The 23,025-nt window shown below is 36.7% G+C and overlaps 1 protein-coding gene across 1 annotated transcript in view; it reads left to right on the top strand.

The window, feature by feature from the left end:
• The window catches only part of GRM7 (glutamate metabotropic receptor 7), a 421,378-nt gene that overhangs the window by 259,946 nt on the left and 138,407 nt on the right, over window positions 1-23,025 (top strand). The window contains exon 5 of the mRNA XM_088134322.1: window positions 22,247-22,387. Coding sequence (XP_087990448.1) covers window positions 22,247-22,387 — 141 coding nt within the window. The remainder of the gene's footprint in view (window positions 1-22,246; window positions 22,388-23,025) is intronic.

Below are 23,025 nucleotides of genomic sequence, written 5' to 3'. Positions count from 1 at the left end.
TAAAGCACAATCAGCTTCTCATGGGAAATACATCCTGTTTTGGTTTTTACAAGACATAACATAGATAAAGAATTTCATGATTTCAGAAACTGGACACTAGAGAGAAGTAAGGATTTTAGGTAGAAGAAAGATACACAGGCTGGTAAGATGATGTAAAACGTTATGACAATAAAAATACTGAAGGAAACTCTAGAAGAATGGAGTCAGAAATTAGTAGCCACAATACCAACAATGTCAGTAACAATGCCTGCTTCTATAGATCGACTGTGTGCAAAAGATGTTGATGAAGAAATGTCAGATGTAGAACAAAGTTTACCTGACAAGATAGAAATGGTATTGAAAGTGGACTTACAACTGACAGACCAAGAGAATGATTTAAAAAATGATGTTTCAATGGATCGACAAAAGTAATTGGCTGATGTTTTAAAATTTAAAAGGGAAATACAAATGACAAACCAAGAGAGTGACCTGGATTTTTTTTTCTAACTGGATTTACAAAAGAGACTTGTTAAAGCCTTGAAGAACTCTGTGCAATGGGACAAAGAAATTAAGATGAATCAAATACTTAGACAATATTTGAACAAACTAAAGACTAAGACTGTTAGATGTAAAAGGAAGGAATATAAAGTTGGTTTATTTGATCAAGGTTAAAATAAGATAAGTTGTTATGTCTGACTATCCTTTATGGACTTTCTGCTGACACCAGGACTGAAAAGATGAAGTTTTATGGATTTGTTTATAGATAAGAGATGGAATATGGGATGAGAAGATAATTTTTTATAACTTTAGAGAGAGTGAAGAGTTACTGAATTTCTTTATACTTGTGATGAAGCTTAGAGGTAATTTTTGTCCTCTTTCTTTTTTCCCCTTTTCTTGCACTTTCTATTCTCTTTTTCTTTTCTTTTTCTTTCTGAGTTTAGTTTTTTTTTAAAAAAAAAATTGGGACGAGCAACTTGGTCATTAAGTGAAGTGGTTATTAAGTGAAACCATGACTGTGCTTATGATCTTATTTCAGTATTACTTTGCTTTACAGACCTGTGAAGGTCATAAATGCAAGGATTGGTCACATTGTTGTTTTTTCATAACCATTGGGACTGTGAATGGTCACTAAGCAAGGCAGTTGGTAAATAAGGACTACTTGTACTTAGATCCAGAAAGCTATGTAAAAATGTAAATGTAAAAACAATGGCAGAATACATGATGGTGCAACCACAGCCAAAGTACCCACACCTTGGCAGATATGATCAGGTAGTACACAGTACAAGTGTTGAAGCACAGTGTTGAAGCACTTAGCAGACACTGACCACCTCAAAACCTAAGATGTTATTTCATTTCAGTGGAAGGACAGAGCCACCCCAGATTCCAGGGCTGTCTGGGTCTTGGTAAAAAAGTAAAGATAGTAGCTATGATGGTGCAATGGAAGCTCTTCCTGTTTTTTATGTGCATCCATATTTCCTATATGCATCAGCAGATAGATTGTTCTTTTCCCTTTTTTCTTTTCCCTTTTCTCTATTAATTATTCTTTCCCCTTTTTTGCATCCTTTCTTAAGTATGTTTTGGCTTTTAAAGCAAATTCGTTAAAAAAGCTTAAGATAACATAGATTTTTTTCATGTTATCCTCCTCATCGCCCTGTAAGGTAGGTAAGACTGAAAGATTGTGATGGATAATTATTGAGCTTAAATGACTCAGTTTACTCTTTCCACTCTAAGTCCAACAAAAATCACTATGTTCCAGTGACTCTCATAAAGAAGTAACTATCTGGAGCACTAGGTTTATTTAAAGAGTTTCAAAAAATCAACAAAAGCTTAAACTAACAGCTGTTGTCTGATATTCTTAATTTGAGCCATGACATGTATCTCTGACCTGAATCTCTAATATGGGAAGAGAAGGTGCTTATACAGAACCGTCCTTTATGAAATAGCTTTATGTAAACAGGCAGAGCCATGAAAAAAATTTATACTAGAGAAAAATGAAGCAAAACCTACTGGCTCAAAATACATGTGGGTTTTCACTGGAATTTACAGTGACACAATCTCTACAGGAAACATCTCCCAATTTCATTTTATGTGCTCCAGCTGGAGTTTGGGAAGATTTTCTTTGGTGCCAATATATAAAAATGGTGTAAGTTTAAAGGGGAATTCATAAGGTTCTTGGTGAGTGGGAAGTGTTAGATGCTGTTTGGAGGTTTGGAATGATTATTCTTAGGAGTTTTGCCCATTCAGAGCAATCTTGTTAATGATAAAATATTGATATTACTAAGATGTATATATGTATGTGCATATAAGTATAGCTTTAAATATTTTTAAAAGACAGGTATTTATCTTATGTGTGTATGCAACTAATTTATATCTTTTATGCATTAAAAAAAATCCTAATGCCTGCACTGAATAAGAAGAAATGGATCATCAGCATGCTGAATGTTGCCTCATACTTTTCTGATCCAGCAATTACCTAAGATAAAGAGAGCTAAAGAGAGAAGTGGGTTTAATGGATCATTTAAAGTTCTACTAAATCCTGACCCATAATTATGAAACTTCATTTTATTTATTATTTCTTTATTCTCCTTATATCCTATCTGGCCTTTTCTCTAGATCCTAAGTAGTACACAATAAAAACCCCATGAGGCAGATAGCTCATAGGAAGGGGAGGGGGCAAAGTCAACCATGGGTTTCATTGTCAATTGTCTGATAGGGATTTGAATGTGAGTCTTCTATGCTGACACATTAACTATTTTAACCGTTATACTATATCTATGCAGGCTGTACAACAATAAAGAGACACCCCTCCCTTGATATTTCTCTGATAAAAATATTTTAATGAGTTGCTTGAATCCTTACAAAAAAAAAAAAACCCTGCTGTTAAGCAGGACTTTAAGAATAGACTTTAAGACTGCTGTTAAGAATGGACTTTTTAGAAAGTCTGGAAACCTTAAATGGACTTTTTGTTGAAAGAAGAAAAAACAAATTGATGATTTTGGGATTTGGAGATTAAAAAGGGATGAAGAGGCTAGGGAAAAATTTAAGATGATAATCACTTGACAGAAAAAAGGGCGGAAGACATAATTGTATTTTTTTCTTTTTTCTTTCTCTCTTTTTTTCTATTTCTTATCTTCTATCTTTGTTCTTGTTTGTTTTGCATATTTTACTACATTGAAAAATTCTAATTAAAATATATATTAAAAGATTGTGGAATGGAAGATCTAATCCTTCCTAATACTTATCAAAAGTAGGTCTCACTCCCACTCCCTGCTTTACAGATTTCCCATTCTTTTTTTTCTCCTTACTTGAAATATGGCATATTCTGATAGGGCAAGTTCTGGGACCCAGAATATTGGAAGTGTAATTTTCCCAGAGCAGCTGACATGACTCTAGCTATATCATGGGCACCATATGGAGAAGAGAGGATCGGAGAGAAGAGAAAAAATATGGAAAGTTGTTAATTTTCTTTTTGCAATGAACAGGTAGATGAATGGAGGGTGGGAATCTCTTATTTTAAATATATGAACTGAAGAATGAGCAATTCCTATGAAACGCTTCATACTAAGGTTCACCGAACACTAAACAGAAGCATGTAACTGCATAAAGGTTCATTTCATTTAAACACAGGAGGACCAGAATGATGATGATGGATCTATGAGCAGAAATTAATTTACATATTGAAATCTCTCATTCATGAACCACATTCCTAATATCAATCACTTTGGAAGCTTTGTTCCCAGTGATATAATCCTATATAAAAAAATCAGCTTGATTTCAAGATAGATGAGAGAGAGAGAGAGAGAGAGAGAGAGAATATATAGACTATGTGAATACCCATAAGTGTATACAGGTAGTCCTCCGTTAACAATAGTAATTGGGACCAGAATTTCCATCGCTAAATGATGCAGTTGTAAAGTCACATGATTGCATTGCTTAGTGACAGCAATCCTGGCAGTCCCCGTTGCTGCTTTTAACTGAATCCACCGGTCGTTAGGTGAGGACCCACCCCGATCTGGGCCGTTCCTGGCTTGGTCCCTCCCAGCCCAGAGCCTCAGTTCTTCCAAGGTAAGGGACTGCCTCCTCTGTCTCTTCTTGAACTCCCGCCACCTGCCTATCTCCCCCCATCTCTGCCTTTTTTGGCCACTCACCTACCTGCTGATGCTGTGCCTGGGCACAATTACTGTACCAGCCAGGGCCTTCTTTCACACCTCTTTCTTTCACACTGGTACAGCTGGGCTTTTCTCATGCCCTTCAGGGTCTCTTTTGTGCCCCACCCAGGGCCTCCGTTTGTGCCCTGCCCAGGGCCTCCATTCACACCCCAGCCAGGGCCTCCATTCACCCACCATCCAGGGCCTTCGTTCATGCTCCATGCAGGGCCTTATTTTGTGAAAGAAGCCCAGTGCCTGAAAGAAGGTCCTGGATAGAAGGGGCCTTCTTTCATACTGGCACAGCCAGGGCCTTCTTTCATGTGCTGGGCTTCTTCTGAAAAAGAAGGCCCTGTCTGGTGGGCAAACAAAGACCCTGGGTGGGGCGTGAGAGAAGCCCCGACTGCACCAGCACAAAGGAAAGTGGTGCAAAAGGAGGTCCTGGCCATTACCGTAGTGGTGCACAATGAGGTGGGCGCAATGGTGGGGGGCAGGGCCGGGTGGCAGGGCAGCCAGCAGCAGTGGGTAGGCGGTAGCCAAAAGGTGGTCATAAATGCAGGTGGGCCTGAGTGGGCCCGAATTTTGTTCAGGTGGTTGCTGTCGTAACTTCGAACTGGTTGTAAGTCCCTTCGTTCAGTGCTGGCATAACGTTGAACAGTTACTGAATGAATAAATGTTAAGCAAGGACTACCTATATACAGTATATGTGTGTGTGTGCCTCAGTATAAGGGCGTGTGTGTGTGTGTGTGTATACAGACAGACACAGCACATAAGAGAAGAAAATAAATCTCATACAATAGATATTTCAAAATTTCATTGGGGCAACATTATTGTGCTTTATCTGAGACTCTGCAGCACACTGTGCTATATTTGCTTTATTAAAAAAACTCCAAAACAAGTGACTTTCCTATAATTAAGTGATATTAATAATATAGACATAAATTAAATTAGACCATTTGACGTTATCTAAGTATAAAAATAGTCAAGTAATGAATGCATCTGGGGATAACATAAATATTTTTTATTGGGGGATGTCATAACTATTTATATTCTTTGGGGAAACAGGCATATTGTTGTATTTCTCTACTAGATATCCCATTACAATATTTGTATATTATGCAATGGTTGTCTTTATTATTGTTTTTGTAGTTGATATTATTATAGCACTATAAATATTTCTCAGAGAAGTCTAAAGCAGCTCACAAGAGGGAGAGACAGATCGAATAAAAACCATAAAAATAAAAGCATCAATGATTAAAAACAATAAGTGCAAAGATTAGAAAACAAAAACAATAAAATTAAAAACAATAAGTGCAAAGATTAGAAACAAAAAAAAAAGTAAAAATAAGTAATAGGAAATCTTAAAGATGGTCTGGACCTTGGTTGTGCTATTCCATAAATGCTTTAGGTGAACGGACATAGCTTCAGTTCTTTCCTGAGGGCAATGGCCAGCAGAACATCTCTTAGGAGACAGTTCCATTTGGGACAGTCTCGTAAAGAAGGCCAAGTTCTGGCCACCACTGGAACCACCTGCAGGGCCTCTCAGCTCTGAACGCACAACAGTTTCTGCCATCTGCTGAGACATTTGTTTTAAATACCTGCATCTCAAGCTGTTTACTTTCATATTCAAATAGCTTGGTCTGATGTATGTCTTGAGAACTAGAGATGAGCGACTCTTGCAACTATGATTCCTTCCATTCCTTATTTTCCCATCTTCAAATTCTTTGGTGGCCGTTTTCACACCCATTTGTGAATTCAGTACAAAAAGTCTGCATGCATTTTTATGTGCAGGGCTGTTAATATTAATGTCTTTAGTGCACTTTTCCTCATGGCCATACTTTTTGCAGCAGTTTTCCCAATATAATATTTTCCTTAATACCTGCACTTGGGGCACACTTCTTTGCATTGCATATTTTGTGGATCTGCACATTGTGTGAATCCAACCATAAGGTTCTGTAAATGTATTTTATGGCTTTGTGTGTGGATTGGATTCCTACCCAAGTATGATTGATTGATGGTTAGCAAATCATGGCTTAGTCCATTGTATGAACCATTCATGAGATAGCAGTAGCTGCAACAATCCCTCAGCTTCAATGGGAAAGGGCTAATATGTGCAGCTGCTGTTAGAGAACTTGTAGGGAAAGTGAAAACCTTGTAGAGGGAAATGTCACTGGCACTGAATATTCTCCTAGGGGTGTCATTTTATACCAGTAAATTATTAATTGATAAACAAAATAAGTGAATCCACTTGTATTGGCATATCATGAACTTTCTAATAGCTTGTCGCTGTTATATTGCAATACTGAGCTAATATAAGTTATTTCCAGGAAATTGTCTGCTTGCATGGTAATAACTAAATTAACTAACATGAGGGAAGGGCTCCAACTTCTACATACTTCAGCAGGAAATTTTAAAATTGAGCCAGTAGGAATAATGAGCGCCATCTAGTTTTAAATGTGGGCTTCAATTCAATCTGGTATGCTGTCTTGATTTAGGATCATTTTTTTTTTTTTAATTAGCAGACTGTAGATGGACAGGGTCATTCCATACATACCCAATCATCCAGAGGTGATCATACTGGAGTACCTGCAAGCCTTCCATTCCTTTCCTAACTTCCCTCCACCTCTTACAATCTCTCTCTCCAAGCCCTCTTCTCAGAAAGTAGTACCCTGAGACGCAATGCCTCTGATCTGGGAGCTCATCTATATATAACCATAATGAGCTGAATTGCTACTACTCTATTCTCTAAGTGAGGGTGCACTGAGAGTATAAAATAAGTTTTGTTTCAAGCTTGAAACAAAACACTGTATCCTAAAATTTCCATCAAATTGGTTCAAAATAGCAATGGTTTGCCAGAACAAAACTCAGTCTGATTAGGAGTTTTGTGTTTCATTGAAATAAAACTTGATAGTTTTGAGTATTTCAGCCATGGGAAACAGCAGGGGCTCAGAACATATCTCTTTCCCTCTCCTTTTGACCTCAAATTCACTAAAATAGATAGATACAGATAGTTAAGCTGATCGTGATAAATGCCACTAGCAAGCCAGCTTGCAGGAAGTTTGGGAAAAGGTTGTTTTACCTTCTTCCTCGTATGCTGTTCCCTGTACACATAATATATATATCAGCCACATGAATATATGCATTCTTTTTTGCCCTGGGGATAGGCTAATTGGAGAAATGCAGGAGGAGATTATTAGCATTTGACTCGGTGCTTCTGAGGTCTCACACAAAAGTCATCATTTTCAAATTGATAGATAATAAATTCCAGTGACTACGTTAAGAGGTTACTTTAAGAAATGTTTCACAATAAATATCTTCTAAATTTATACTGTCTGCACCTAAATTCAACCTTGCAGATAGTCCGGAACATGGACTGTCTCTTTCTTCTCCAGTATTTAAAGGTTTAGCTGCAGTTTGTCATGTTTTTATTATCTATCTGCCTGCCAAAAACAAACAAAAATAAAGAACGGCAGTTTCTGCCTGGTGGAATGAGAAGATTAGAGGAAAAGAAAAGGAAAGGAACAATGAAAGAAATTAACTGCTGCTTCCCAGGAGAGAATCCTGACCCTGGGAGACAAATAAATCCCTCCCTGCAAGATTGTCAGCATTTACATTTAGCAAAAGAAAATAGTAATCGTGAGTCAGGTACCTGTCCTTGCCCAGCAGAACAATTCGTCTTTTACAACTTGAAGTACCAAAGGGGGGAAAAATGGAAGAGCTGCAGAAAAGAGGTCAGACCAACAACTTTCAACATGCCTTTTGTACCAAAAAGTATTGTGGATGGCATCTGCAGAAACTGAGCACGTGCACAGAGTATATGCACTCCTGAACTTCACTGGCCAACCAGAGTTGCTTGCATTTTTCAGAGCACTCTGAAGTCTCCCACAAACAAAAGAGCCGAGCATCACGCAGAGGGCAGTGATGAATGAACAGCACAGAAAGCAACAGGCTGACCAACTGCAGTAGTTCTTTGTTTTTTAAATGTGCTCAAACACTTCAAAACAGCCCAACCAAACCAAAGTAAGTCATCACCTTTTGGAGGTGGGTGGGGGAATAACTATGCTGATGACTTGCTGAGCTTGGAGGGGTGTGTGCACTCTGTGTGCGCATTTTTGGCCTGTTGATTTCAGCTTTCAGCCTTGGAGGATGAAGACACACTCACTGCACATATGAAAGCATCCTGAAGTTCAACAAGAACCAAAAGCCTGGGCAGATGCCTCTAGGCTCACCAGTCTGCTCTATACCATGCACTCCTTAAGTGCCTACTTCAAATCTCCACCGCAGATCACCCCTCACCCAGACTAAGCCAATACCAGCAGGGATATCAACAATCACTTAGAAGAATTCCAAAGGTAACAGCCCACTCAGTAAGGCCTCATTTGGTTTCATACTCAAATCAAAACATCCAAGCCGTGTGTTTTGTTTCACCCACAAACTACTCAAATTAGCTGTCCCGAGCTTGAAGTGGCTGGTATTCAAGCTGGGCTGCATATCCCTGAATATTTTTCTTCATTCTGCCATATATTTGTGTAAACTACTTCCTTTTATTGTCTGGTCTCTCCCATCCTTCAGCTCATTAAATGTTGCAATAAAATTGTGGAAATGAGTGGAATTGTATGACAGCTAATTGAAATAGCCAATTCATCAAACTTGATGTTACTCAAGTCTTTAATCTTTCCAACATTAAATTAATTTCATTCAATTAGTGCATGACTGTGCCAGTTTCCTTAAAGTTTGTACAAAGATTTGTATGGATTGTGTGTGCGTGTGTGTGTGTTATATTTTCCTCAATATATGAATTTTATATGCACTTCTCCTGCCATACAGATTTTTATATGCATTTTTTGTAATGTATGCATTTTTGCAAGTGATTTTTGTAAACTTCAGAAGTCTGCAGGTATTAATGTATAACTGAAATTGCTTTTTATATAGGTTTGGAAAGTGCAGACCAAAACAAAATCTTGTCTGTTCCTGCAATAAGTAAAAAGAGAGTCATTTCAGATGTTTAGCTTGCAAGATTGATGTCAGCCTTACTAGGTAGACCAGACAGAAAACACGACCAGATGAACTAATTCTACTTTATTGTAAGGCTACATTAACAGACTCTTGCAAGTCTGAAAGTACAATTCTCCCCGTCTCCTTTACCCCCTGAGAAATTAGGAAGGGTCTCTTCTGAGCCTCTTGCTCCACCCACTATCCAGCTGTGGACTATGCTGTCTCTTATCTGACAGTTCCTAGGCAGCATCTCTTAGCCCAGTCTCCCAAGGTCTTTCCCATATACCATTACACAGAACAGCTTCTGTAAGTAATTTCCTGTTTGGCAAGCAAATTTGTAGGATCATTTGGATCCCACATTGGCTTCCACATGAACCCAGATCCTGATAATACTGGAACCCAGCTCAGAGGGAAGCCAGCTGACCTACAGCCACATGCATGTAGAGTTTGCTCCTTCAGACAGTTGGACTGAATACACAGTAGTCTGAAGAATGCCAACATCATTTCAGTGGGGGTACATTTTGACTTGAACAGTGGGAAATGCAAAATCGTCTTTGAAATGCTTATACAGAATCAAGACACCTGCCATGGTACATATATAAACTCTTACTCAGATATGACATAGAGGTAGAACAAATAAAAAATTGCATGATAACATGGATGCAAAGCTTTAAAGAAACAGTGACAACACAACAGTGGGAAGATTGTGGAACAAATTTATAAAATGTATTCCAAGTTATAACTTAAGAGAAAACTGGTAAAATGTTTTACAGATGCTATACAACTTGGTCAATAACTGCCAAGATAGACAAATCATATAACAATAAATGTTGAAAATGCTATGAAACAGAAGGAACATTTTACCACATGTGGTAGACCAGTAAAAAAACTTGAAAGTACTGGAAAGAAATACAGAACACTTTTCAGAGAATTTTAAAACTCAGTTGTGAAATGAAACCACAATTCTTTTTATGAGGCATAATTCCAAGACATAGCAAAGAAAATATCACAATCTACTAAGATACATATTTATGGCATCAAAGATAAATTTAGCACAATATTGGAAAAGAGATACATTACTATCAGACTGGGAACTTAAATTTAGAGAATCTGCAGCAATGGCAAAATTAAGAGCCATATTCACAACAGAAATCTAACCACATTTAAGCAATAATGAGTTCCATACATAGTACATATAATACAGTAAAGCAAATATAAGTATCTAGAGTATAGTTTTTAAGGGGAAGAATAACCGAGTGAAGAATTCAAATCCGAAACACACATACATAGTACTTTTTCCAAATGTCTATAAATATTGCACATTAGGCAGAGTATGATAAAAGAGAAATTAGAAACTAATATTTATCTATACTGTTTTAGTAGGTTTCTCTCTGTTTGCATTTCTAAACAAAAAATAGTGGAGATTTTGGCACTTAGCTCAGGGATTTAAATTTTTACTTACTTTGTTAAAACGTTTTTATGAACTTAAATGCAACTTAATGTTTTGTATGGTTAATTTCTAATCAAAAACACATTTAGTACTAACTGTACAGTCTTAGTAATTCCCTTGTGTACTTATTATATTTCTGTACCAATTATTATTTTTTCTTTTTTCATTTTCTTTTTTGTTTTTGCTTGTTTGTTCCCTCCCTGTTTTTCTTTTAAAATTATTAGTAAATAAAAATTTAAATAAAACCCCTCTGACTTCCAGTTTTCATTCCTGCTAGGTAGATGCCTTTTTTATCTCACTCTGAGCTTGTGAATGGCATCACTCATGTAGGTAGCTGAACGGTGAATGTTTTATGCTGAAACTCTTCCATTTTGTCCTAACTTGAATATAATATTGTTTTTACAATATGCCTTGCAAAATGAAGACTTGTTATGTTCTGTATATATTGTGGCTTTCTGAACTGTATATAGGGTTCACATGAGGACAATCCAATGTGCTGGGATTCCCATTAAGCACATTCCACAGTTTGATATGATTGACACAATCAGAGGCCTTTCCATATACTGTATAATCAACAAAGCTGACTTCTTTTTGGTATTCTTTAAAATCATGAAAGCTCTAGCTCTTCAATTCGACCAAGTCTTGGAAACATTGGACAGAACTATTGTTGTTTCTCATGAAACCAGAATGAAGACCTTAGAGGAAACGGATAAATCTCATGATCAGTTCAGTACAAATCTACAAGCTGAACTGCTTAAAGTACATGGACAACTCAGCAAAAATAATTTAAAAACAATTAGTCCACTGTTGGATCCTGAGCAGCAGAAGTTTTGTCAAATTCCATGAAATAATATATTCAAGTAATGTTATCATTGCTACTTGACTTTAAACTTGAGGTAATGGATGCTTGGAGATTAAATCCAAGAAGCAATCACTCATGAAAGTCTGTTCTTTAATAGTTAACTTTCTGAAACCCAGTGCTAGAGACAGCCCTTTATAATTTTCAGGACAAGCTACTGAATTGAAATACTATAGACATAAAATCATGATTTATCCATATCTTCTTTTGCAAGTGCTTTACCAAAGGAAAGACTTCCATTCAGCATGTACCCTAGCAGGAAATAAGAAGGTTGAATACTTTTTCTTGTATCCAGCAATCTTCTGCCTCTCTATTGGAAATGAGATCAAAAGATTACAAGGCCATCTGCCACTATGGAATTTTTACAAGCTCTGAGCAAATCTGATGAATAACAGCTTTGCTTTGTTTTCATTTATTATTTTAATTTTTTTCTTTAATTGTTGTTTTTACTGTATTAGGAGCTATATGAGTTACTATGTGAGTCTCCTATGTGTTTAGTCCCAGGGTCAGAAGAGAAGGAATTGGGGGGGGGGGGGGGAGGCAAAATAGGAGTTTTAAAATAGAGTGCTTCCCTCCTTCCTAGTGCGGTTGGGGTGGGTACTTTTTACTTATGTTTTTTGCATTATATTCAACGTTTTTCAACTTAGATCAAAATTAATCTTTTCTCTTTATCCATTTGCTATTAAGTAAGCTGATTACAGTGCAATATGACTCTGATGTTGAGAAACTTACCTTGAGAAATATTTTATCTTCAAGGTGGCATGATACTTAAAGTAGTCAGTTGGAATATAAATGGAGTCAGATTCTTTTTTTAAAAGGGTGCATTTGTAACAAGGTGGAAAACTGTAACCAGATGTTACTATGTTGCAAGAAACATATAATCTACCTAACAAGCAGCTCTTTTTGGGACCTAGGAGCTGAATGGGTAAACCTATATTAGTGGATACTCCATAAAATATGTGAAGTAGGTAGTATGTTTATCAACCATCTTAAAGTTGATTTAAAATATGAACACTGTGACAGTGAAGGGCATTTCATTTTATTTTTTTTAGTAAAGATAGTTACTGTAATTATTGCTCTGATTAACTTTTATCACCCTATTAAGAACACTTCTGAAATATTTCACAGATGTTTCTCTAAATTGCATTCTGCAAACCGTCAATATATATATTGTGTGGGAGATTTTAATTAATTTGAGTTTCTCAGTGTTAGAAAGAAATCTTACCAGCTTCATTTCCAAGCCGGGAATAAAATGCACAGGCAGTTGCTTGAATCAGAGGTGTGGTTTATTTCTGAGAGCACAAGGTACAGAGTCAGCTGACAGAGGCAGCTGTGCTAAGTTCTCCTTTTAGAGCCCTTTTATAGGGAAGCCTGGCTATTGTTTCTCCAGAGTGTGTGAAAGCGCCCCCTTTAGGAATTCCGAGAAAGTCCATGTAGCCAGCTTTCCAGGAAGGAGCGCTCTGCAGCCAGGCGCCCTGCTGAGTTGTGGTTTCTGCTTGTTTAGCATTTGTTGATTGAAATGGTAATCTCTTGGGGAAAGGATCGTTTCTCATTTGATCAAAGAGACCTCTGGTTAAACTTCAGCCAGGAAGGAATGCTATTAAATTGGCGTTTCCCACTGCATTTTAATCTATGCATTGAGGCCCGTTCTAATTGTAGTTTCTCACATTTTGCTTTGATCATGGCAGGAAGGCTGTGTGGCAGGAGGGAGATTTCCTTCCCATATCAGTTATGTAGAAGCACTTAAAAAAAAAAAATTCTCCCCAAACTGGAAAGTACTATAAACATGTATATTGGAATTTAAACTAATAGATATTTGGCATTTTTTAAAATCTAAAACATACAAGAATATACCTTTTTTCATCTGTCCATCATAACTGCTTTAGATTAGTGTATTTTATTAATTTATTTTGCTTGGTGGATCAATTTATGGATTCTTTCATGAGCCCCACTGCAATCTCAAACCATGTTCCATTAAAAATAATAACTAGCAAATTTTATACAGTACCTGAAATTCTCTTTTGTGCACTATATCAACAAAAATATTGTACTTTTAAAAAAAAATTGGGGCACTACCAATACTTTAATCCTTTGGGATGCGATCAATAGGTCTGGAGATCTATTCTTACATTTGCCTCAACAGCAACAACAGACTCAGAGATAGGTCTACAACTGCATTAAGTGGTTAAAGATTAACTTTTGCTATATGCCAGAAACCCCACAGACAAGTTACATCAAGCATGTATAGCAGCAAGGTTTAAGCTGAATATTCTTTGAAATTATTATAGCACTGCTGGGAATCAAGAAAGAGAGCTGGAAAGTTAATGGCTCATTACTTGAAATGATCAAAACAACAAAAATTTATATCTTTGTTTGGATATTGTGTAATAGTTTGCACACTCTATTTAGTCTCCTTTATTTAGTATTGCTATGTAGACCAACATCTTCCAATCTGTTGATGTCAGCCCTGTGAAGTTGTCCAGATCAGGAAACAGACTTCACAAGAAGACTAGAATGATGCTTTATTGAGACAAGCTACATTAACAGATTCTTGCAAGCCTGATTTGTTTTTTGTCCCCTTTCCCTTATATCCCAACAACTCAGCCTTCTTAATACTGCCTCCTTTCCCAGGGCTTATGGAATGCTTCTGCCCTTTTTGTTTTTGTAACAGCGTATGAATATTTCCCTCAAGGCCATCTCCATGGCTGTCCTTAGTTGGCCCCTGTGCCATTCTCTAGATCTGCTGGCGTAGCTTGGTTAGAACCTTTACTATCCTTCCTCTGTGACTTGCCATGACTGGAGTGCTGATCTAACTTCATCTTCTAGTACTAGAGGTTCTTGTACAGAGTATAGGGAATATCTTCTAAGGTATCTTGGATGTTGATATATTTGCTGTACAGAACTTCGGTATACTCCTTCCATCTTGGTTTGAGTTTCTTTGAATCAGTCACTATCTGTGATTCACTATCATTGGCATTCTTTAGCTTACCAGTTTGAGGTTGGAAACTTCTTCAGAGTTTGGTGATCTTTAGGAAAATTTCCCTTTGTTTTTCCATGTCTGTTTCCATCTTTGATATCTTTATCATGTCATAATGTTTTTTTTTTCCTCCTTTCTATCAGCACTCTATAATTCTTCATTAAGTTGTACATTCCAGATGTTTGCCACACCTCTCTCCCAAGAATACCTGCCACAATGAGGAAGCATAGCAGGACTTGGGGGATGGTGAAATGTGGCTTATATTATATTAATATTAAAGCCTAAGAAAGATCCCACTAGATGTGCAAGCTGTTGTCAGCCCTACAAGGTAGACCAGACTAAGAAATCAATGCCATGTAGGTCAGTACTATTTTTATAGTAACAGCTATAGTAACAGAATCTTGGAAGTCTGAATGTGCTTTCCCCTCCCTCCCTTTAGTTTTATCTGAACTAAACTGAACTAGGGAGGAGCTTGTCTGAGATATTGACCTGCTCCAGGCTTCAGTGACACACAGCACACACACAGTTTCTCAGGTGATTATCAGTCTACTACTAGCTGAAGGATTTACAAGGAAACAAGGAATGCAAACAAGCACAGGAATGTAAATGAAGCTGAGGTTTGCCTGCAAGGTTTGTTTTGAGAATAGAAGCATGCAGAAGAATCATCTAAAGCTAATCCAAGGTGTCAAAGCCAGGTCAAAGTTGTCAGCCAGTCCAAAGGTTGAAGAAGCAGAATCCACACATGAATCTCACAACATGCACAAGCTGGATGTCAAACGTTGTTTCCAGCAAGAAGCTTATCTGAGAGCTGTTTGTTAAATAGAGCTGCAACCAGCTATTGTTAATCAGACTGCTTGCTCCTTTGCTTTGTGAGTACCCTCACAAAGGGTATAGGGAATAGCCTATTAGGGAATAGACTTCTGCTCTTCTTTCTCCTCTCTTGGTGTGGGGACTGGGAGGCCTTATGTCATCCGCACCTGACTCCAGCTGCTCAGGTGGTGCATGTGATTGATCAGCCTCATGTGATGTCTGGCTTTATCCTTTCTGAGGCTGACATTCCACAGGTTCAGCTGGAGCAGCTTCCTCACCTTCAGACTCAGAATCTGAGTCCAGAGCCAGGGCCATGACAGATGTTTCCTCAAGTTATTTTCTTGAATCAGACTCAGGCTTATTTTATCTGACCATTGCCTTGATAGTGGCTGTTTCTCCTGTCCTTCCAGACCATTCCCTCTGCTCTCTACAGCTATAAACCAATATATTTGTTCAACGTGAATTTTAAAACATTAACTGCAGTACTAACCAGGAGGTTACAGGAAGTATTACCATCTATAATCCACCCATCTCAATCTAGATTGACAAAAGATAGACATCTGACAATATTCCCTTGGTGATTGATATTTTGGATATTGCAGCAGATAAAATGGAATAATTTCTTCTAATGTCATTGGATACTGAAAAGGCCTTCTATATGGCTCAGATTGAATTTATGAAGTATGGTAGAAAAAGTGTCCATGATATTTCCACTCAATTTTGTTCACCTGATTTTGATTTGGTACTTCCATTCAGTGGCTGAAGTTATTATGAATAGGTTTGTCTCCCAACCTATCAAATTAAAAACTAGCATGTGTTAAGGATTCCTCTTGTCTTCTTTAATCTTCAGTTTGATTCTTGATCAATTGCCTTTTTCTGTTAAGTAGTTTTAAGATATTAAGGGAGTGGTGCTGATAATATTATGACTGTTCTGGGTACCTGTCCGTTCTTTGCGGTTGGCCAGGTCAGGGAATACATAAGTACTACTGGAACTCTACTTTATTGTTATAGGGTATAATAACAAAATCTTGAAAGCCTGTTAGAGCTTTCCTCTGCCTCCTGGTAACCAAACAAAATCAAGGTTGGATTATATTGAACTTCTTTCCTACCCCTTTTTCTTCCCAGGGCTAAGTTAACATTTACTTAAAAGTTATTGCATTTCTTCTTCAAGGTTATCTCTATATTCTTCCACATGAATGATACAATATCATACCAAAATGTATTATGGTTTATGCTCTGGTTATACTATTAACTAGAAAAAGTTTAATTTGTTGCCTTTGGGATCCACTATATCTATTGATTGCCACAAGAGAGCAGGAGTACAATTTGTACAGACTCTATAAAATACTTAGGTTTACATCTTTCTCAAAATATATCATAGCATGTTGAATTAAATATGTCTAAATATGTAGATGCAATTTCAATAAACATAACTCAATGGTTAGAATTTCCATTAAGTCTCTGGGGCAAGATTAATGCTATTAAAATGAATATTACATCAAGATTAATGTGTATTGTAAGAAGGATTCCAGTCTTAATCCCTATTAGGTACTTTAACAGATAAATAAATTCAAGTGAATTACAGCAGACTAAAAGCCCTCAAATGTTCTTGGTCAAATTGAGATTACTTTATGATATAGATTTTCAGTTTTATTGCTGACCTTTTATTTAACATAGGTATTATTTTGGAGCAAGACTTTTAATGAATATTTCCCTCTTCGGGCTTACTTGGAGAGTGAGTATGTAACACTTCTGAAATGTTAGGAGGTTTTAGGGTCTAGGCATATTAAACAGGGATCTTCATTTTCAGCCTTGAAAAATGCCAGGAACATTTGGTCATTAATAGGTAAGAGGTTATGTTTTGATCTCAAATCAAATGAGAAACTGATTTGTAGAATGACTAGAATTGAAAATAGGGAAGATTTTTTATTGGAATGCTTGAGCAATACAAGAGATCAATTCTTTAGACCAACTGAGTTCTAATGATTAAAAAAAAAAAGATTTTGAGAGATTACATTTTGAATGTGACTTATTTAAAACATTCACTTGGCAATAAATACAACTGAAACATGTACGAAGTAAACAGTATGGTCCAGGTGCTTTAGAAGCTGCTGTGAGCCCCACTATGTAGATCAAATCAAGAAATCAACTCCACACCAAGGCTAAAATTATGTTTATTAATGTTGGCTATAGTAACAGAATCTTACAAATCTGACTATGCTTTACTTTCTTCACCCCACCCCCCCTTATACTAATGTGAATTAGGAAGGTGTCTTCCTGACTCTTTCATGCATGCTGGCTTTTTGTTTTGGACTTAAGCTATGTTTTTATTTATTTTATTTATTTATATTATATAGATAGTCACTGCCCATCTCACTCAAAGATTTTTCCCCTTGTTTCTTTGGCAATGTATCTGATCTATTTATGTCAAGATCACCTTACTTGCTCTCTATGGCCATTGAGGTACATGTAATTTTAGGATGTAATGCTTGAACAGAAACCCACAATCAAATTTTATAAGGAATTAAAAAATAAAATAAAAGTTAGCATTAGGTTATACTGTATATCTAAATAGTGGAATCAAGAACTGGAATATCCAGTTTTGAGAATCTATGGCTCCAGGTGTTAAAAAAAACAAATATACTTATGATGTAAAAATAAAATTATCAGTAAATTAATAAATATTGTTTTGTGTTTATTGGTGTAAACAACACAAATTTATTTTGTGTTATTCTTCAAAGAATGTTTAAAATGATTTGGACATTAGATTTATTACACTGGCATTGCTAAAAATTGGAAGGCTCTTTAACCCATAAGATCTTGTTTTCTCTAGCTATAGTTTCATTTTGGTTTCAATATAATTTTGACAATTTTGGAAAGAAGTATTATAGTTAATGTCTTTCCCTATAGTGGTACATACTGCAAATAGCGTAAATTATATTTGGCAGTATTTATGGACATAAGAAAGTTGAGTCATGAAAGGTCCAAACATGTAGGGCATTATACCAGCAGTGTGTTACATATCTATTCTCTAGGGTGACACTGACAAAAAAATTAATTTGTTACCACCCATCTTTCATAATGTTGGAGGCAAAATGTTTGTTTTATTATAACTTTTTTATGACCAGAAGTTTAAGTTGCCTGGAAGGCAGTTTATAGTAGTTTTAGAGGAATAAATGCTGCTTGGATATAATATGAGAGTTATACAATCTGTATGAAAATTCACATTGAAATAAAATATGTTTTAGTATGGTTTTGGACAGAAAACATTTTTAGAATTACAAAATCCATTCTGATTTATGCTTTGGTCTAGGACATGTATTTCAGGTGAGCTTATACTAGTACTTGCAAAGATCAAATTCTTCAAACATCTCCAGTTCTTCTGATGCTTAATAGGGGACCATACATGTTGAAACAGAAAGCTTATGGTAGACAGAAAGTTATCCATATCTCATTAGACAATCATATTAACATTAGTCATACCTGTACTTTAAAACAAAAAACAAAAACAGATCACTATGAACCCATTTTGTATACTCACTGGTGTCATTTTAAAAGGTTTGTAGCTCATCTTTTTGGCCCAAAATTTGGAATACTTTGTGGAACATGAGACAAACAATCTAGACTTCGATTGTCATGATCTAAAACAAACCTTTCTTTTTTTATGATAACGAACACAAAAGTGGCTTGTATGACTTTAATCCAAAAGATTTTTATGTGCAGATAAAGAAGAAAATATTAAATGTGGCTAGAAACATATTAAATATTAAAGACTAGAGAAACAAGAACAAACGTTAAAAAATGAATTTAATTTCCCTTTGGGGGTGGACAGGATAAATGTTTTGGCTGTGACTACAAAATAATATGTTTTCATTTGAAGGGAAGGGAAGGATTGCCATGTAGAAGAAAATATTACTATTTGGCTGAAATCCAATAGGAGTACATTTTCATTTGTGTAACTATGTTCTTCTGCACCTCCAGTTCTATATGCTCCTTGTCCCTTTTCATCCCTTGACATGATCCCATACATGTGGGGGATATGTGGGAAGTTGTAGAGAAACAGGACAGGAAAATTGCACAGAATTTAATCATTACCTCCTCATGCATGCCTGATTTCCAGTAAGATTAGAATGATTGGTTCTGGACATCAAAATATGCATTGCTGTCAACCAATGAACACTTTTAGTTGAGCTGATCATATTTCCTCTTTACCAAATTAACTTGCATGTTTGTAAATACTTAGGATTGAATATTCAAAATAGTGAATGAAGCCTAAAATAGCTTATATTCCAGGTCAGAGATATGTCTTGTAGTTAGAAAGATGTTTTCCTTTTTCTATTTCTACCTGAACAGTACAACCGCATTCCCTAAAGAAAACAAAACCTGTGCTCATATAGCCCCAGTAATTTTTGCTATTTATTATTTATGAAGAGCCATCGATTTTGTATGAATGAGTTCCCAAAACTCATTCATACAAAAGTTCCCAGAACTTTTGAGGTCCAAATCTGAAAATTTATGTAGTCTGTGCTGTATGATCCAACTACAAATTCTCCAAGTGGTATAGTCAAGCACAGGCATAAGGTCTATATGCCTGATACCTCTGAGCTTTGCAAAAGATTTATACTTCTATAATGCATGATTTGCGCTGACAGCTCAGTGATCACAGCTAATCTTTGCTCTTTCATGCTGCATGAAGTCCCATTACCTCAAGATGGTGCCACGGACGGCAGCCTCGGTGAAACACTCTTTGATGGGTTTGGTGTTTTTCTTTGTATTCTGCAGTTCATTGCAGATTACATATTCTAGGAATGAACTTTTAAATGTTAGACAGTTTTCTGCTTATACAATTCCTCCTGTTTTTCGTGGCTGTGAGAGTGCTATTGTGGACTTTCTGTAGGTGGATAATCAGTTTTCTAACAGGTAGGAAACAACACGTGAGGTTAGGTAAAACTACATCCAGTACCCGGTTAATCAGTACAGGTGCCCCTCAGGGATGTGTGCTTTCCCCGCTGCTTTTCTCTCTTTATTCCAATGACTGCATTTCAAAAGACTCTTCTGTTAAAATCTTGAAATATGCGGATGATACAACTGTCATTGGTCTAATTCGAAATGGAAATGAGTCAGCATATAGACGGGAGGTTCAACAACTGGTCTTGTAGTGCGGTCATAACAACTTGGAATTGAATACACTTAAAACCATGGAGATGATTGTGGACTTTAGGAAGAATCCTTCTAATACTCCTCCCCTTACCATACTCGACAGCCCAGTATCAGTGGTAGAGTCCTTCGTTCCTGGGTTCTATACTTTCCCAAGACCTGAAATGGACGCTTAACATTACAGCCATCATTAAAAAAGCACAGCAAAGGATGTTCTTCCTGCAGCAACTTAGGAAGTTTAAATTATCCCAGGAGCTCTTGGTACAGTTTTACAGGGGAATCATTGAGTCTGTTATCTGTTCCTCTATAACTGTCTGGTTTGATTCTGCAATCAAACAGGACAGACTCAGATTCCAATGGATAGTTAAGTCTGCAGAAAGGATCATTGCAACTCGCCTGCCTTCTATAGAAGAACTGTATACTGTGAGGGTCAAAATGAGGGCAGAGAGGATATCTGCAGACTCTTCCCATCCTGGATATAAACTGCTCCAACTTCTTCCTTCAGGATGGCGCTACAGAGCACCATATGTTAAAACATCTAGATATCGGAATAGTTTTTTCCCTTGTGCCATTGCTCTGTTAAACACTACATGACTCGATATGTGCTGGACAGTGGCTTCTCCCTTTGAAAAAGTTATTTTACTGTGTAGTGTTATTGTTTATTATTTTTCTGTTGCTATCCAAATTCACTGTTGATCTTGCTGTTCATCACCGAAGACAAATTCCTTGTATATATTTTATACTTGGTCATTAAAGTATTTTGTATTTGTATCTGTATTTGTATTAATAGCTGTCAGTGTCTCATTGCCCAAACAGAGAGCTGCATTTTGACACCCCCATCCTCGGCCACTCCCTGCCCCCATGACTTCTTCTCAGGTGAGCTTTATGTGTCTCAGGTATAAAGGTCAGCATTCAAAATGTAAGGCTAGGATTTAGCTGCTGTGACCATTGATTTATCACTATGAGTCTCTCTGCATTTCTCTGATGCTGCTTCAGCTCCTGTTCTGCAAACGAATACTGAGCAAGGGAAAGCTAAAGATAAAGGGACAGCAGGCCATGTGATTTGTCAGGTCAACACACAGATTGCCTAGTCATAAGGCAGTCACCAAGCGAATAAAAACTCTGGCATGCTAGCAACTGCCTGGATTCCACTGGTGAAAAACAGTGGTTCTGCTTAGTGTTAGAGTCTCTTAAAATCTGTAAACCTAACTTGTGAGTTGGCAGTTGAAGTTCATTTGCTAGAATTCTGATTTTTTTTTAATGGTTATTTCATTCCATTTATGCCTTAAATTAGGGGAACAGCATGGCTTTCTGGAGAGTGATTCACACTTTTTTCATTAATACATCAGTGTCCCATGTGAATAAACTGAGCTATACACAGAAGCAATGTTCTAACATTTGTGTTGTGTTTTAGTGGGAAGGACTGAAGCAATACACACAGGCCAAACATAGCTCACTTTTATGAATCAACTAATATAGATCTCCAAACTATATGAACTAGAGTGAGCCAACCCAATACCCCCAGCACACATAACAATTTTATTATAACAATTCAGCCTTGTTGTTTTAAGGAGAGGCACACGTCAGAAGTACTGTACATAGAATTGTGGATATTGCATAGAAATTTTCTATTTCCTCTCCCATCAAAGTAAAACCTGGGATGATCCTATGAATCTCAAGGTTAGTATATAGAAAATGTGAGGTATTAAAGAGTTTTTTTGGCTGATGCCTCCCCTCTGTCTTCCCTGCTAATTACTAATGCTCAGTTTCTATTTGTATCTTATTCCCACTTGCAGACTCTAAAATATTCATCTTGTATTCTACTTCTTTTTATAAATAAACAACAACCTTTTATTCCCTCTCTGTCTTTTTAGGATTCGATGCCTATTTTACTTCCCGCACATTGGAAAATAACAGAAGAAATGTATGGTTTGCAGAGTATTGGGAAGAAAACTTCAATTGCAAGTTAACAATTAGTGGGTCAAAAAAAGAAGACACTGATCGTAAATGCACTGGTAATTTCATTCTCATTCTGCTTTTTAAATTTTTACTTGGCTTGCATGGAAATGACTGTGTGATAGTCACAAGGAAGGTTATCTAGACTGAAAAGTGAGAAGAGAAAGTGAAAAAGAGGGAGTGAATTAAAAAGAAAAATGTAACAAAGAAGAATACAACATGCAAGAAAAGTAAGATAAATTAACTAAAAATTCATTTCTTCCCTTTATCTGTGGTAACTGATATTTTTCAAAGGTTTTTTGTTACTCAGAAAAAGGGACAGAGATCTATACAATAAGTGAATGCCAGGATAGGCAAGGTCAGAGCAAAGCTACACTTTCTGTTTTCCACAGTGAGAATGGGGTAAGGATACCCCATATGTGTTCAATGAATAGGTATGAATAACCTTTGCTTCTATGCATTTGTCTGATCTTCTTTCTATAATTATCTGGGCTGGGGGCCATGATTTTTTTCTTATAGCAAGCAATGTCACAATTCAGCCTTTCCCAGCTCAGCACACTCCATACCTGGGGGATGTCAAGCTGGAGAGGCTGTCATAGTATCAATTCATTACTTGATAATATTTGGATTTCTTTTGCTGGCCATGGACCTGGGATATCCTAATGATCTCCCATCTCAAATATTAAGCTTGAGATAC

Source organism: Python bivittatus, unplaced genomic scaffold (genome assembly GCF_059951505.1).
Source record: "Python bivittatus isolate LINGU-HERP-01145 unplaced genomic scaffold, Pbiv_v1 ctg000080_np1212, whole genome shotgun sequence".
In the NCBI taxonomy this organism is placed as follows: domain Eukaryota; kingdom Metazoa; phylum Chordata; class Lepidosauria; order Squamata; family Pythonidae; genus Python; species Python bivittatus.
The sequence above is the reverse complement of the archived record's forward strand: the minus strand, read 5'-3'. Positions and strand labels throughout refer to the sequence as shown.